The sequence below is a fragment of the Scardinius erythrophthalmus genome (assembly GCF_964197995.2).
Source record: "Scardinius erythrophthalmus genome assembly, chromosome: 3".
Lineage (NCBI taxonomy): Eukaryota > Metazoa > Chordata > Actinopteri > Cypriniformes > Leuciscidae > Scardinius > Scardinius erythrophthalmus.
The window spans coordinates 57,616,978-57,631,520 of NC_138223.1; the positions used below are offsets into that span (position 1 = coordinate 57,616,978).

The 14,543-nt window shown below is 36.3% G+C and overlaps 1 protein-coding gene across 1 annotated transcript; it reads left to right on the plus strand.

Annotated features, from left to right (window-relative positions):
* The first annotated feature begins 9,480 nt into the window (after positions 1–9,480).
* Positions 9,481–12,562, plus strand: LOC308687537 (uncharacterized protein). The gene is made up of 3 exons (XM_081360135.1): positions 9,481–9,809; positions 10,917–10,950; positions 11,263–12,562. Exons 1-3 carry the CDS (start codon positions 9,570–9,572, stop codon positions 11,697–11,699), a joined length of 711 nt encoding a protein of 236 aa, XP_081216261.1. The 5' UTR covers positions 9,481–9,569; the 3' UTR covers positions 11,700–12,562.
* The last annotated feature ends 1,981 nt before the right edge of the window (positions 12,563–14,543 follow it).

Sequence of the window (14,543 nt, forward strand, 5' to 3'; positions counted from 1 at the left end):
GACTACATTTTTTTATAGGCCTATGTGGAAAATTATCTGAATTGAGAGAGTTCGGGAACCGGGTGAACTAAAGCTCTGTGCTACAAGTAGGCTAATAAGCACAAGATAAAAAGGAAATTAAAATGGTCAAACTTAATTCTTAAAAAAAAAAAAAAAAAAAAAAAAAAAAAGAAAAGAAAAGCAGATAAGTGATAAGTCCGTGGATAAACACTGCTCGTTCACGTCTGCCAGCAGCCGTGCGCCCCACAGGTGAACGAGCTGCTATTCACTGAACAGGGCAGACGCAGGGAGAAAGCAAGACCTCGCGCTCTGGCAACATTTGGAGATTACTGATTATTGGAGTTTGTCCAAAAAGTCGCTAGATTTGTCGCTAAAGGGGTCTGAAAAGTCGCTAAAAATAGCGACAAAGGCGCTAAGTTGGCAACACAAACACGAAAAGTCCGTTTTTCCGAATCAGCGCGCAGTATATACAGGTCAGGTGACAAGGCTGTTAGTCACAGTCTCTTCGAAAAGACGCGCTAGCTAAGAGGAGTTTCTCAAAGCTGACTATAAGTGATTAAGGATGGAATCGGATCATATCTTCTTCAGGGCGTAAAAGGAAAATAAAAGCTGAAACATTTTCAGGGAACCTTGCTAAAGCAGCATGCTAGTGGTGAGGGAAAAGATCCCTGTATTGTGTAGCCTAATCACAACAAAGTTTGTCAGACGTCAGAGGAGATAAACGTTACAATGATTAACCGAGTGTTTTATTATGTATCTTAGCAATTGCTTGGCTTTGTTTAACTCTGAAACGTGGAGGAAAAACGAATAATAAAAAAAAAAACAATTAATATAGCCTATAAAAACATACTTTCAATGAACTTTAATTTTGTAAGTTACCTGTATTTGTTTACTTATTATTACTTAATCAAAACAACCCAGCTTGAGTTTGATTGATATTACTTCAAATGCACACACACACACACACACACACACACACACACACACACACACACACACACTCACACACACACACAAAACAAAAACATGATTTATGAAAATGAACAAGAATGGAGTTATCTCCATGATTGAACTCTTCTGTTGTAAATGTCCCAATTGAGAGAGGGTGTGCAATTTTCAAAGAGTTTAATTAACCCTCTGGAGTCTGGGCTGTTTTTGGGGCCCTTGAGATGTTCTGACATGCTCTTACATTTGTGCTTTTTTCAGTTGCTTATAAACATATTAATGGCAAAGGTGTAAATTCACTCTATAAAGCACAAACAGGGCTACCATAATATGTGAGCCACGTGAATGTACATGTTTTCATTTTTGAGAGAATAATGTTTATGCATGGATATTGAAAAAACTAAAAACTAAAATTTCTGAAATAAGGCCACAAAACAAATAGTAAATATGTGTCAATAAGACTTTTGACTAATGGATGTCCTCGCCTAGAATTTTTTCTTCAAAATTATGTGAAAATAGTCTTGCTTTATTGTTCACATAAAACCATACATTGATTTAAATTGATGTAAAACAGGTTTTGCTTGAAAAGCCAATATGCGAGGGGGCGTGAACGAGGAGTGGTTTACACCTGAATTACCACCCACTCTGCATAATGATGAGCTATTCACACAGGTGTGAAACTGACTGAGCCACAATGCTTGGACAAAGGATATTTAGAAGAAGACTTATATTGACCATTTAAGATTTTGCTTACATCTATCTTGTACATATGTTTTGCTATTTTGTTAAAAAGGTTACAATTACAACAATAATTACAATTTCAACAATATTTAAAGTGTACTCTTTCTTGGTAAAAAAAAAAAAAAAAAAAAAGATTATAGGCCTACATTTTATCTATGTATTCATTACTTTGAATATAGCCAACAAACATCTTAGTTGATGACTTTATTTTTGACAAAAATAGTAGGCTATTTTATATATAGAAATTGCTAAACAAAAGCTTATTTGATGTGGCAGTATATTCTACAGTAAAAACTGTACCCAAATCTACTAAACCAAGTGTTGTCTTTCATATTTCGCCTGACTGTAATGTTGTTTTCATGAAATATTAGGGCATATAAATGTTAATTTGCAGTTCACGTTGCTTATACAAATAGCCTACATTTTATTTCAACATATTTCAGTCGATTTTTACTCATCTCAGTATAGCAATACAGTTTGCTAAAAAATCATCATTCGTTGACGATAGGCTCGCGATCTTTGCAGTAGTAGGCTAGTGAACACACCGGAGAAATGCACATTTATTATACATAGTTTGTTTTGGATGGTTTTGTGTAGAACCAGTTTTCTGTAAATATATTTCACATTTTTTAGACATGTGAGGCGAGTAGGCTCATGATTCATGATGATCTCCAGTTCAAGCACCATGTTGTGATTGCTAGCCTATATTTACTTTAAATCCAGGAAATTTGTTAATGAAAAAAAATTTAAAATTAAGATACAATTGATACAAAACGAAATTCGTTTTAAAGAAAGGATTTGTACTTTCTGTTTTGAGGTCTCTGTGAAAGTTTTAGAGCGCTGGCGTCCATAATGGAGAACTGTCACGTATTATTGTTTTTTTGCCAGCTGTGGTAAACAGCGCGCATCTATGCCGTTCGTTCATTCATAAACAGAAACCCGAGAAGGAAAAACTTACTAGTATTCCTCAGCTCGTATTCCTCGTATTCCTCATTATTCCTCACAGCGCTGCGAGACGGTGAAGTAATGTTCTGAATAAACTGGTGTTTTGGTTTTCTCATGCTGATGATAGGGGCGTTCACAGGATTGCGCGGATTACCTCAGCCATTTGCGTTTGAATAGCACGCGCTCTCCGTGGGCGGAGTCACATTACATTTGAATTAGCTCTAATGAGGTTGACTGGAATCGCTCTCTTTTAATACAGATTTCACAAGATGAGAATATTTGTTTTTTATATAAATTACTTCATTAAAAAGAATAGAATTCAAGCTTCATGCCTGTGTGTCTGAATGCCTGTTTGACTGCGTATTCACTGAGATATTGCTCATTTTCGGACGCGTTTCAGAATGGACTACAAGGAAAGAGAGAAGGCAGAACTCGCTTCGTGTTTATTTTTCTTTATTTGGCAAAAAGCACAACACTTTGTTTTTATTGTGAGTATACACAAAAATAATACACATTTAACAGAATCGATTGATGTATGAAACTTGTTTTGTAAAATCAAAGTCAAAAGAGAATTTTGGGTCTCAATCAACTCATAAGGAAAAAAAGCGAGCAGATCACGCCGGCGTGATCTTCGACCTCTGAGGGTTAAACGTTCATGTTATATATTTTGGTTGCATGTACGAGTTAACTGGGTTGTGTAAACTTGGCACATAATATCTAAATATATATATAGATCGATATAGCCCTGAATCAAATCGTAATCGTATAGCAGAATTTTTTGAGTTATCGGCAAATATCGTATCACTGGCTGAGAGAATCCATATCGTATCATATCGTGATGAACTGTCCGATTTACACCCCTATTAAATATGGAGTAATTTCAGCCTCAATAAGTCTGTTAACCATTGTCACCATTGTTGAAATTCATACACTTATTGTTGATATCTGTGTGTGTTATCATAGACTAACTTTTCGTGCTCATGTTTGTTAAAGTCTTTCTGATTGTTGTAATATTGCTGGATCTCATGCTGAAGTAACACAGGGCTTGTGATGTGAAAATATTAATGGATCACAATTGAATTCATGATGATTACAAAGCCATCAACAGGTAACCATCATCACCTGATCTCATTTCACTTTAGCTTTCTTTGCTGCTGTAAATGTGATTGACACACACACTGTCACAGCAGCCAAAAAAGATAGAAGATATAATAAGAGTTAAGAGCCCAACTAATGGAAACACTGATCACGGTTATGGTGACTTCAAATGAAACACATTAGAGTTAAACCTTTGGTAATTCTCAATAAAACTTCTGTAGACGTCTGACAGAAATAAAGTCAGTCTGGTTAGTAATAAGTGAAGCTGGTAATGCTGTTTGTGGAGTTGTTTAATCCTCCTCTGCTGAGATCTTCACAGATTTAATGTCGCACGTAAATCCCAAAACACACCCATTACTCATTATGAGAATAGGACAACCCTTTTAGACCATGCACCGGGAGCACCGACCATTTTTCTCGTCGTTAAACTCGCAAAAGTGGATTCGGACACGCCCTAAGTGAACTAAGTGCCTGCGCTTTAGACCATGAGCTTAGATCGCTACAATAGGGCCCAGAGTGTTTCTGCTCGTCTCTTTTTCTGTTCTCTTCTTTCCTTCAGTGATTCTGCTTGTTAACAGGCTTATTAAGGTTGAGATGACTCCATATTTAATATACACAGATTGTGTGGCTCAGATAAGGTCCAGTTCTGGTTTATTTTTTTGCTCTTGGCTGACATGTGGCATTGCTATGGCCTGCTTGTGGCCCAGATCTGGCAAACAGGAGTGGGGCACACAAGGGCCGTCATTCCACGCTGCGTGTGGACCAGATCATCTTTCCACAGGTGCCAGATGTGGGCTGAATCTGGGCCTACACAATGTTGCTGTGTGTGGTGATGACTGTCAGAAAAACAGGAACTCAAACTAAAGTCTTAAACACTTTGTAGTGTGTTTTTGTGAAACAATAACTTCCACATTTAGGAACGAAGCTGTACGAAATCCCAAAGCTTGCATGACGTAAGTGCTCGGCAGTGTGTTCATGACCTTTATGTGAAACACAGACTTTCCCTGACTGACCGAAAACACATCTGAGGACATACAAGAGTATCTGTCAGCCTTTAGTGTTCCAGGAACGGCATGAGAAATCTTATGTAATGCTTGAAAATAAGCTATAATTGGAAGCACAGACATTATTCTGAAACACTTTTCTGACTATTAACACTGAAGAAAAAAAAAAAGATGTAGAAACAATTTTCACTCAGAAATTGCAGGTACATTTCATAATTACAAAGAAACTCCAAGTAACACAGTGAATTAAACATTGCATTTTGAAGTTGGAAAACTGAAATAAAATGTACAGTACTCAGAGAGTTTTTTACAGTGTAAGTGTAGGGTTTCCTACTTCCAGGTGGAGCATGTGAACTACAACTTGCAGTCACTGATGGATGCTTGTTTTGTTTTTAGAGATGGGTTTTCCAAAATGTGTCTTGTTTACTTTTCCCCAAAGTACAATCTGATCACGGGTCTGGAAAATAAAACAAAAAAGACCCGTCCACATTCAGGAAGCGCTACAGAGTCACTTTCAAAGGGGAAGCTGGCAGAAATCAAAGAGAGTAAAGCCCTCATGTGATAGATGCATTACACACACACACACACACACACACACACACACACACACACACACACACACACACACATACCTTATCACACTGCTTAAGATTGCTTATACACACACACACTTAGATAAGATAACGCGTATTGTTCAGTAGGTCAGTGATGTAATTTGGGAAGTAAACAAAGGATCTGAGAAAGTGACTCCTACTGGTGCTTCACCTGTGGTGATGACATCACTTCCTGTTCACGCTCGGGCTCAGACACACAGGTTTGCACACAGGTGACATCACAAGGCCCGCCTCTTCCAGGCACACACACACACACACACGTCTATTTTTAGACAACTATGTGAAAGGGGAAATTATCTTCAAATCTTTGATGCCTACAAACTTGAGCAACTTACATATGTGGGGAAACAATTCTGCACACTTTAAAAAACTCACAAATGGAAGTCTGGGAATCTTGTGGTGATCAAAACGTGCATCCTGAGCACCATCTGTTCAAATTCACCTCATTTTTTAAAAACAAATACTTGTTTTTGAAGAAATACATAAATGGTCCACAAAATGAATCGCTATTCATAAGCTCTTAGATCATAAGATTTTCAAGTTAATGAGAAGAATGAATTAGTCAGATTCAAAACTCTTGACTATTACTGAATAAACACTGATTTGCATCAAAAGCTTTGAACAAAGACAACAGACATCCAAATATATCCAGAAACTGGAAGTCCAAAGTTAATCTAATTTCATCTGAGTTGCGCAGTCGAGTTTATATTCAGCTAGTGTGATTACTTCACATCAGTTCCAGAAACTAGACATTAATTTAGATTGACGGTAACACTTTACAATAATGCTAGTTCGTTGACATTAGTTTACTACATTAGTTAACATGAACTAATAATGAACTGCTGCATATACAGCATTTATTCATCTTGCTTAATGTTAATTTCAACATTTACTAATACTTTAACATTAGTTCATGCACTGTGAACTAACAATGAACAGCTGTATTTTTATTAACTAACGTTAACAAAGATTAACAAGTACGGTAACAAATGTATTGCTCATGGTTAGTTCATGTTAGTAGATACATTAACTGATGTTAACTAATGAACCTTAGTGTAAAGTGTAACCAGATTGACTAACATTTCTGTGTGTTTCTTCTCTGCCGTTGAACATAGAAGCCAAGCAAAGCCCGTCTGCGCAGGTTTCGTTTTGTGTTTTGATGAAGTGGATCAGTTCGTCAGTGTCTGGGCCCAGTATAGACCACATTATTGAGTTATAGAAATGGCCAAATGGATAGGCTATTCTTTCATCTCTGTTTATTGTAAACTTTACATTTATTGGCTGCTCTGCCATCAATATCTGAGATGGCCAAACAAATCAGAGAAGACAGGGCTTTACTCTTCACAGAAGATGAGAGGGAATTTCAGTGCGACAAAATGGACATGGAATACTGAATAATTTATTGTAAAGGATTTATCTGTGCACATTATTATTTTGTTAAATTCATGTTCCTTATAATCTTGAATCAAAATAACCTCCCCTCCTATTTGCTGCATCTCTTTTCTTATGACGTGGGCGGGGCGACCTGTCACTCACATAAGATCAGCCAATAGCAAACCACAACCATCCTGTCAATTCCCCACGGGCAAAATCAAGTATGCACTATACTAAATATTATATTTTTACTCTTACATCATTAAAATTTTACAAATATAGCATTATTATTATTATTATTAAAACTGCACTATATTAATCAAAATGAGTGGTTAATTTAAACATTTAATAATAATAATACCAGCTGACAGGTTTATGCTTATGGAATTAATTATATGTATATTAGTTATTAGAAAAATGAATTATGTAGGCCCATTGTCCATAATACTCACTCCAAGCCAAACTCAAACGTTGGCAGCCCTGGACTATTGCAACAGTGAAGAGAGTCTGGGGTAAGATATTTATTATTTAACAAACTGTTTTATGATACAAAACGACCAAAAGTAATATCCAGTGATGCAAACTACTCACATTGTTGTCAGATTTCCGTTTCAAATTGAAAGTATTACATCATTTACTTGATTTCATTTTTTGGCATTTTCTTCCTTACCCAGTGGGCATTTGATGTCAATTTGACATCAAATTGATGTCAAAATTACGTCAAGAAATTGGTCAATAATGAAAATCAAATTGACGTCAAAGTGTTGATGTCAATTTGATGTCAAGAGTTTGACCTCTGCTGATGTCATTTTGCCAAACAAAAAGGTGAAACGCATGGCCGTACACTTATTACCAGCTTCACTTAAAACTAACCAGATTTACTTTATTTAATTTCCGGTTTAAATAAATATAATATTTAAATAGTTTAAAATATATTAAACATATTTTGATGACACCATGATGGTGGTTAGCGTTTGCTTTAGTTGTGCTCTTGACCCTTGACTCTTTAATATAAAATTTTCTCTGGCTGCTATAGCTGTGTGTTTATAAAGCACATGTGTTGTAGCTAAAAAAGCCATCAGAAACTGAGATCAGGAGATGTTGGCGGTTTATTGATGAAATCATCATGTAACTGCCTGAATCCCTGATCATGTTCAGTGTCTAATGCTTTGATTATAAGGGATTTGTGGTTTAAAAGCGGTTTTATTCATGACAGAAGTAATTTGATTCTACAGCATATCTAGAAGTGTTGTTTATCAAATAATGCACTTGGTTTTTAAAAACTATTTAGTGCACAAAACCCTGTCATCTATGGCATTACTTAGACGCACACAGACATCAAGAAACAGCATATGAATCTCAACAATGGTGACAATCAAACAAAATATCCAGATAATCAGATTAACTCCAGGTGCATAATTTATTAAAGCTGCAATGCATGCTGGGAGATATGGGTGAGTTTTGATTGGTGGTACCCAGCATGCACTGCAGCATGAAGCATTTCATTGATTGTCACCATTGTTGAGAGTCATACACTGATTCTTGATAGCTAAGTAATAATGTTAAGTTTAATGCATTAAATGTTTTTAAAATCCTTTATTAATTAAAAAAAACATTATTCTCATGCTGTTAAATTAAATGGCTTATATTATAATACAACACTAAAATCACAAGTCCTATATAACCAAAGATTAGACACTGAATAAGATCAGCAATTCAGGCAATTACATGATGATATTGTCATCATCTTCAATAAACCGCCAACATCTCCTGATCTCAGTTTCTCACGGCTTTTTTAGCTACAACAATTGTGCTTTATAAACACACAGTTATAGCAGCCAGAGAAAATTTTATATTAAAGAGTCAAGGGCCAAGAGCACAACTAAAGCAAACGCTAACCACCATCATGGTGTCATCAAAATATGTTTAATATATTTTAAACTATTTAAATATTATATTTATTTAAACCGGAAATTAAATAAAGTAAATCTGGTTAGTTTTAAGTGAAGCTGGTGATAAGTGTACGGCCATGCATTTCACCTTTTTGTTTGGCAAAATGACATCAGCAGAGGTCAAATCTTGACATCAAATTGACATCAACACTTTGACGTCAATTTGACTTTCATTTTTGACCTATTTCTTGACGTAATTTTGACATCAAGGTGCCCGCTGGGTATTGTGTATATCCGAGTGAAACAAACAAATAATGATCTGCACGGATTCATGATGATTTATAACAAACACTTCAGAATCGTTCATTTTGACTTTAAGACTGAATATCTTTTATTAATTTTAAAACAACAATTTTAGGCTATTTGAAAAAAATGATGACTGGTTCCTATTAGTGCACTTTTCAGAGTGCGCTATCTGAATGCGGCAGTCGGGATCGCGGTGCGAGTGGAAACAACAGCATTAATACTGCTTACTTTACACAGAGCGAGTGATATAGTGTGAAATGCTAATGAAGGGATACATGTAGTAGGATGATATTCCATGAAATAAGCTAGCGGAATATGGAGCCAGTCACAGAACTTCACACTTCATATTCCTCCCGCTTTCCACCTCTGCTTGCGCAAGAGCGAAAGGAGCGGAAAGTTGGTCGGTTTTTCTCTGAACCTCCCGAGGCGAGTCTCTCTCTGTCTCTGTCTCTCTCACTCTCTCTCTCTCTCTCCTCTCTCTCTCTCTCTCTCTCTCTCTCTCTCTCTCTCTGTCTCGTGGGCGGAGGGAAACCCGTTACTTCCTCTCCAGCACTCGCTTATAAAGCAGTCATGTTATGATGATGTACATAACATCAGTTCAGTTGCACCTGCTGTGGATTACAGTGTTTTCACATCGCTAGTGTCTGGAGATGTCCGCGTCCACAGATGTCGAGAGCCAGTCCCAGTCCCGGTCCCGGAGCCGGTGTCTGGACATCTTCCTCACCGGGTCCGTGATCGCGCTCTTCATCATGTTCGCGGTCGCGCTCGCGGGCGCGCTCTGGTTCGCCAAACACATCGAGAACGAGATAAACGGGAGAAAACCACGAGAGTCCGAATCGGAGTCGGGCGCGTTGTTCGCGAGTCTCCAAGACAGCGGAAGCGCGTATAAGGTGAGGTTTTACCTTACAAAAATGACATTAAATGTATTTCGAGCATGTTTTTAAGGTTTTAAATGACATTACGAGCATGTTTTACCTCTATATTATTTGAAGTAGATTCGGTAACACTTTACAATAATGTTCATTCATGTATTAACTAACTTAAAGTAACCATGTGCAATACATTTGTTACAGTATTTATTAAAGTTGTTAATGTTAGTTAATAAAAATCCAGCTGTTCATGTTAGTTCACAGTGCATTAACTAAATGTTAACAAATACAATCTTTGACTTTAATGATGAGTAGGCTACATGTTGAAATTAATATGAACCAAGCAAGGTTAATAAATGCTGTAGAAGCATTTCTAAGGTAGTTAACTAATGAACTTCATTGTAAAGTGTTACCGTATACTCTTATTTATCATGTCATGGTATGGTTTTATGGTTTTTAAATATGTACCAATAAGCATGATTGTTTGGACCCAATGCAAATGTGTTATTCAAAGTACATTGGCCCTTCTGATTATAGTAGTCAAGTCCAGTCACCTTCATTTATACAGCGCTTTTAACCATATAGATTGTTTCAAAGCAGCTTTACGGTGATAGTAGGAGATTACAGTAACAGAGACTGTTTAGGCTTTACAGCAGCTCTAGGATAAAGTTATTGTCCAGCTAAAGTTAGTTTTGACTGATTCACGTCCGTTGCAAAGATCATTAGTTATTAACTTAATAATCGTTCAATATTATGATACTTTTTGTGCAGCTCAGTTGACAGCTTTGATTTTAGAATCATACTGTTAGAGTAAAGTTATACAATCCTAAGTTTTCTGTAAATAAATGAGCGTAATTCTTTAGAAAATGGTGGATGGTTGAAGTAAGAAGTACAGATGGTTTAAATAAACCAGGACACTGATCTGAAGAAGCTGACGCAACATTTGTTGGCCTAGATAAACCCCGAGCAACTGGCCAGTTGTAGACATGTTTCGGGGAGATTTACTGCCTCGAGTGGGTGATGAGTCAGCACCATTTCCTCTCGTCTCGCGTCTTTCTCTCTGCAGGTGTGCAAGAGTTGTTGAACCTGTTTCTAATGTGTGTGTTTTTCTGTCTTCTTTCTTTTTAGATGCAGAATTTTGCATACTTGAGGCCCATTAATTGTAAGTTCTTACCTTTGTATATTTCAGACACTGTGCTCAAATAATGCAATGCAAAAGAATTGTAAAACCCAGTATGGATAGACCACTTGTATTTAAACTAGGATATTCCTTTAAAGAAAAGGAATTTTATTTTATTTTTAAAAGCATTAAGTTTCTTCATTTAATATTTAATATATCTTCACTTGCTGCTTTTTTTCTTTCTTGTACAGAACTTTGGTTAACTTCGGTTGTTTTTAAACTGTGCTTTATAAATAAACTGTATTGTGTTGTGTTGTATTGTATTGTAAAAGTCTCTTTGTCTTTGCCCTGCAGATAAACTGGAAAGTGAAAATATGGCGTGGGAAGGTTTCGATTACGGAAATACTCAAACCATCGGCTCTCTCTACAGCTACGACCAAAGTCAGCAAGCACTGGATGTGAAGTATAGTGGAAGCTACTTTGTGTACGTCCAGCTCAGTCTATTCTGCAAGGGAACCTGTTCGTCTGGCCAATTCAGCGTCAGCTTTTCCAATCGCCTGAACAACAAGGAGCTCTCCTGTACCGTCCAGTTACCGGAAGTGAGTGGGACAGAGCCGATCAGACAGACCTGTTGGCGTGTGGTCACTTTCACGGAAAACGGGGACCGGCTGATGGCTAAATCCGAGATCAAGGGCTCACCGGGCGACTGGAGTCTGGAGGTCAACGACTCTGGATTTGGGATATTCCGCGTGGACGGACTGGACGGAGTACAAGCAGCACGTCATACGTGACCGAACTGATTCGGACCGTCTTCGATGCACTCAGGACTGTTTTCATACTCAGTCCATTTTGACTCCACTAATGTCTTGGCTTATTTGGCGATGCCTTTAGCTATCATAAAGACTGGCACTTTATCATCTTAGCCTCCGTATTCTTATGCATTCTGCCAAATTTGGCAGGTTTTCCTCTACAACAAAAGCCTGTAATATGCAAAGACATTTGGAGAACCGGTCTTGGGCCTGAACGGATAAGCAATGCTCCTTAAGCACTATTTATAATTGAAATATATTTATATGTGTTTAACATTTTAAAGACTTGTTATATTTATATAATTTTTTTATACTGTACATAATGTGTGCAAAACACTACGTGTGCGCGGCGTCAGAACGGATGAAAGCAATACGACTGTACTGTATTAGCCTCGCGATACATCGTGGAAATAACGTGAACTTTGACCTACACATCAACACTTAACTAGTGTACTAACTGCCATGGTTGGGTCTGTATTATCACTGTACGTTCAAGAACTCAAAAAGCTGCATGTGTGAATGAATGTGAGCATCTCTTCACACACACACACACACACACATGGATTGTGCGTTTGTTGTGAAGCAGAGCTGGTCTGAATGCTAACAAACTCAGGAACTCTAGAGATGAATGTAACGATGATGACAATGTGTGAAATGCTTTATTTTGTATACCATATTTAATAAAACAAAATGTATATTTTACGTAACTGTGGGGTGTTTGATGAAAAACAGACAAGCATAAACTAATATAGCGTTAGCATCATGTACCAAGCTAACACAAATAGGTTCTAAGAACGTTTTGCTAACGTTCCCATGTAATGAACATATTATTTCTCAGAACATTCAAAACGAAAAAAAAAAAAAAAAAAAAAAAAAAATTAGTAATGTGAACATTAAGGAAACATTCTGTTTTTATCATTTTGCAAAAATTTCAGAAAAAGAAAAAAATGCTCCATGAATGACGTATATATAATTTTTTTTTTTGTGCTAGCGTTTTGAGAACATTATAGATCAGATATGAACGAACCCTCTATTAATATTACTAGAAGAATGTTTGTTCATAACTTATAACTGTGACAAAACCTTTTAATGTCTGAGAACATTTCCTGTTTCAACGGCGTCTCAGATGTTTCTGCTAAAATAAAACATTAAAATGAGCCAGTAGGAGTTATACACTATATACTCGCTTACGAGAGTGGGTGGAAGGCAGTGCAATGCTACTGGAAGAGATTCAGAGACACTTCTGGAGCTTTCTGCATGTCCATGATGTGATTCTTCATATGTTGTCTTTTACCAACACTCAAAAAAAGAATTTTTGCCTCTTGTTAAATTTAATTAACTAAAATAGGCAAAAGTAACACAATTGTTCAAAATTTTGTCACAACTTAATTTAATTGTGTTCAATCAACCCGATATATTTAAAACTGAAGTTTACTTAATTTGTGTGAAAACTACATGAATCATTTTTGTTGACAACAAACTGGGCAGTGGATCTGTAGTTCCCAGCATGCATTGCAAGGGACTGCATAAGGAGGGTAAATTTAGGGATTAAAGTGTAATTTTATGTGTTTTTCTGTAAATGGAAAGATGTTGTTAGTTAATGTTAGTGTTATAATATTCACTAATGTTAGAAACTTAGAGGACTTTCTGTAATGTTTTTGAATTTTGTGGTTACCATTATGCAGAAGAGTGGCAACTGTGTTTAGTTTAGGGCTGTGGGCCTCAATATATTCTATACATATATTAAACCTCTTTCGCAGACTCGCACGAGTAATATTCAGTATTACTCTGTGAAAGGTGGTTTTAATTAAACTGAACACTAGTAGCTCCTATCATTGGAAATAACTGTAGAGTCAAATTAACTAAAATTATAATGTTGGCGAGTTCATACAACAAGATTACAACAAATCATTTCAAACTAATTATATTTTGTTGGAAAAATGTAATTCATTTTCGTGGAAAAGTTTTCCTTAATTTAATTAACCCTTTCATGCATGAATTATGATAACCTCAGTCAGGATTTTTTTTTTTTCTGTGTGTTTTTATTGCTCTTAGGGCATGAAAAACAAGAATTGATTTTTATTTTATTTTTTTTTACAAATTTTTCAAAGAGATCTTCAGATGTCCACTTGAGTGGACAGCATGCGGTTAGGTTTAAACTGAAGATATACTGTATTAAATATAAGACAATAATCAAACAGATAAAGTATGTGAATTTAACAAACTAATCAATACAATTATATCAAATCATGTGAAAACCATAAAATATATACAAAAAATATAAATGCAAAATATTGCAAAGGCTTCATACAACTTCATACAAGTTGCACTTCGCGTATCTATGATATCAGAACATGAGGACGTGATTCCATCAGAATTTTCTACAGCCTGTCAAGGTACAACTGTGGAAACCACTCAGACACTCCCTCCAGTGCACCAGAGTATGGAGATTTACCCTTATTAGCTGATAATTCTGATTATGTTCAAGATGGACATGCACATTTCTATCATAGCCCTCCTCTGAGAAAACCTAGCGATACGTTTTTTCAGTCTCATCTGAAATGATCAGTGTTGGGGGTAACGCATTACAAGTAACACGCATAACCCATTCAGATTACTTTTTTGATGTTACAAGTAAAGTAATGTGTTACAAGTAACATGCATTACCTAATCAGATTACTTTTTGATCTAACAAGTAATTAACTACAAGTAATGTGCATTACCTAATCAGATTACTTTTTGATGTAACGAGTAAAGAAACGCATTACAAGTAACATGCATTACCTAATCAGATGACTTTTTGATGTTATGAGTAAGGAAACACAT

Excerpts from the sequence above, each read along its gene's own strand:
- LOC308687537 (XM_081360135.1), top strand. The coding sequence starts at position 9,570 with ATGTCCGCGTCCACAGATGTCGAGAGCCAGTCCCAGTCCCGGTCCCGG. Across the intron at positions 9,810-10,916 it reads ACAGCGGAAGCGCGTATAAG|ATGCAGAATTTTGCATACTT; the intron begins GTGAGGTTTTAC and ends CTTTCTTTTTAG. Across the intron at positions 10,951-11,262 it reads ATACTTGAGGCCCATTAATT|ATAAACTGGAAAGTGAAAAT; the intron begins GTAAGTTCTTAC and ends TTTGCCCTGCAG.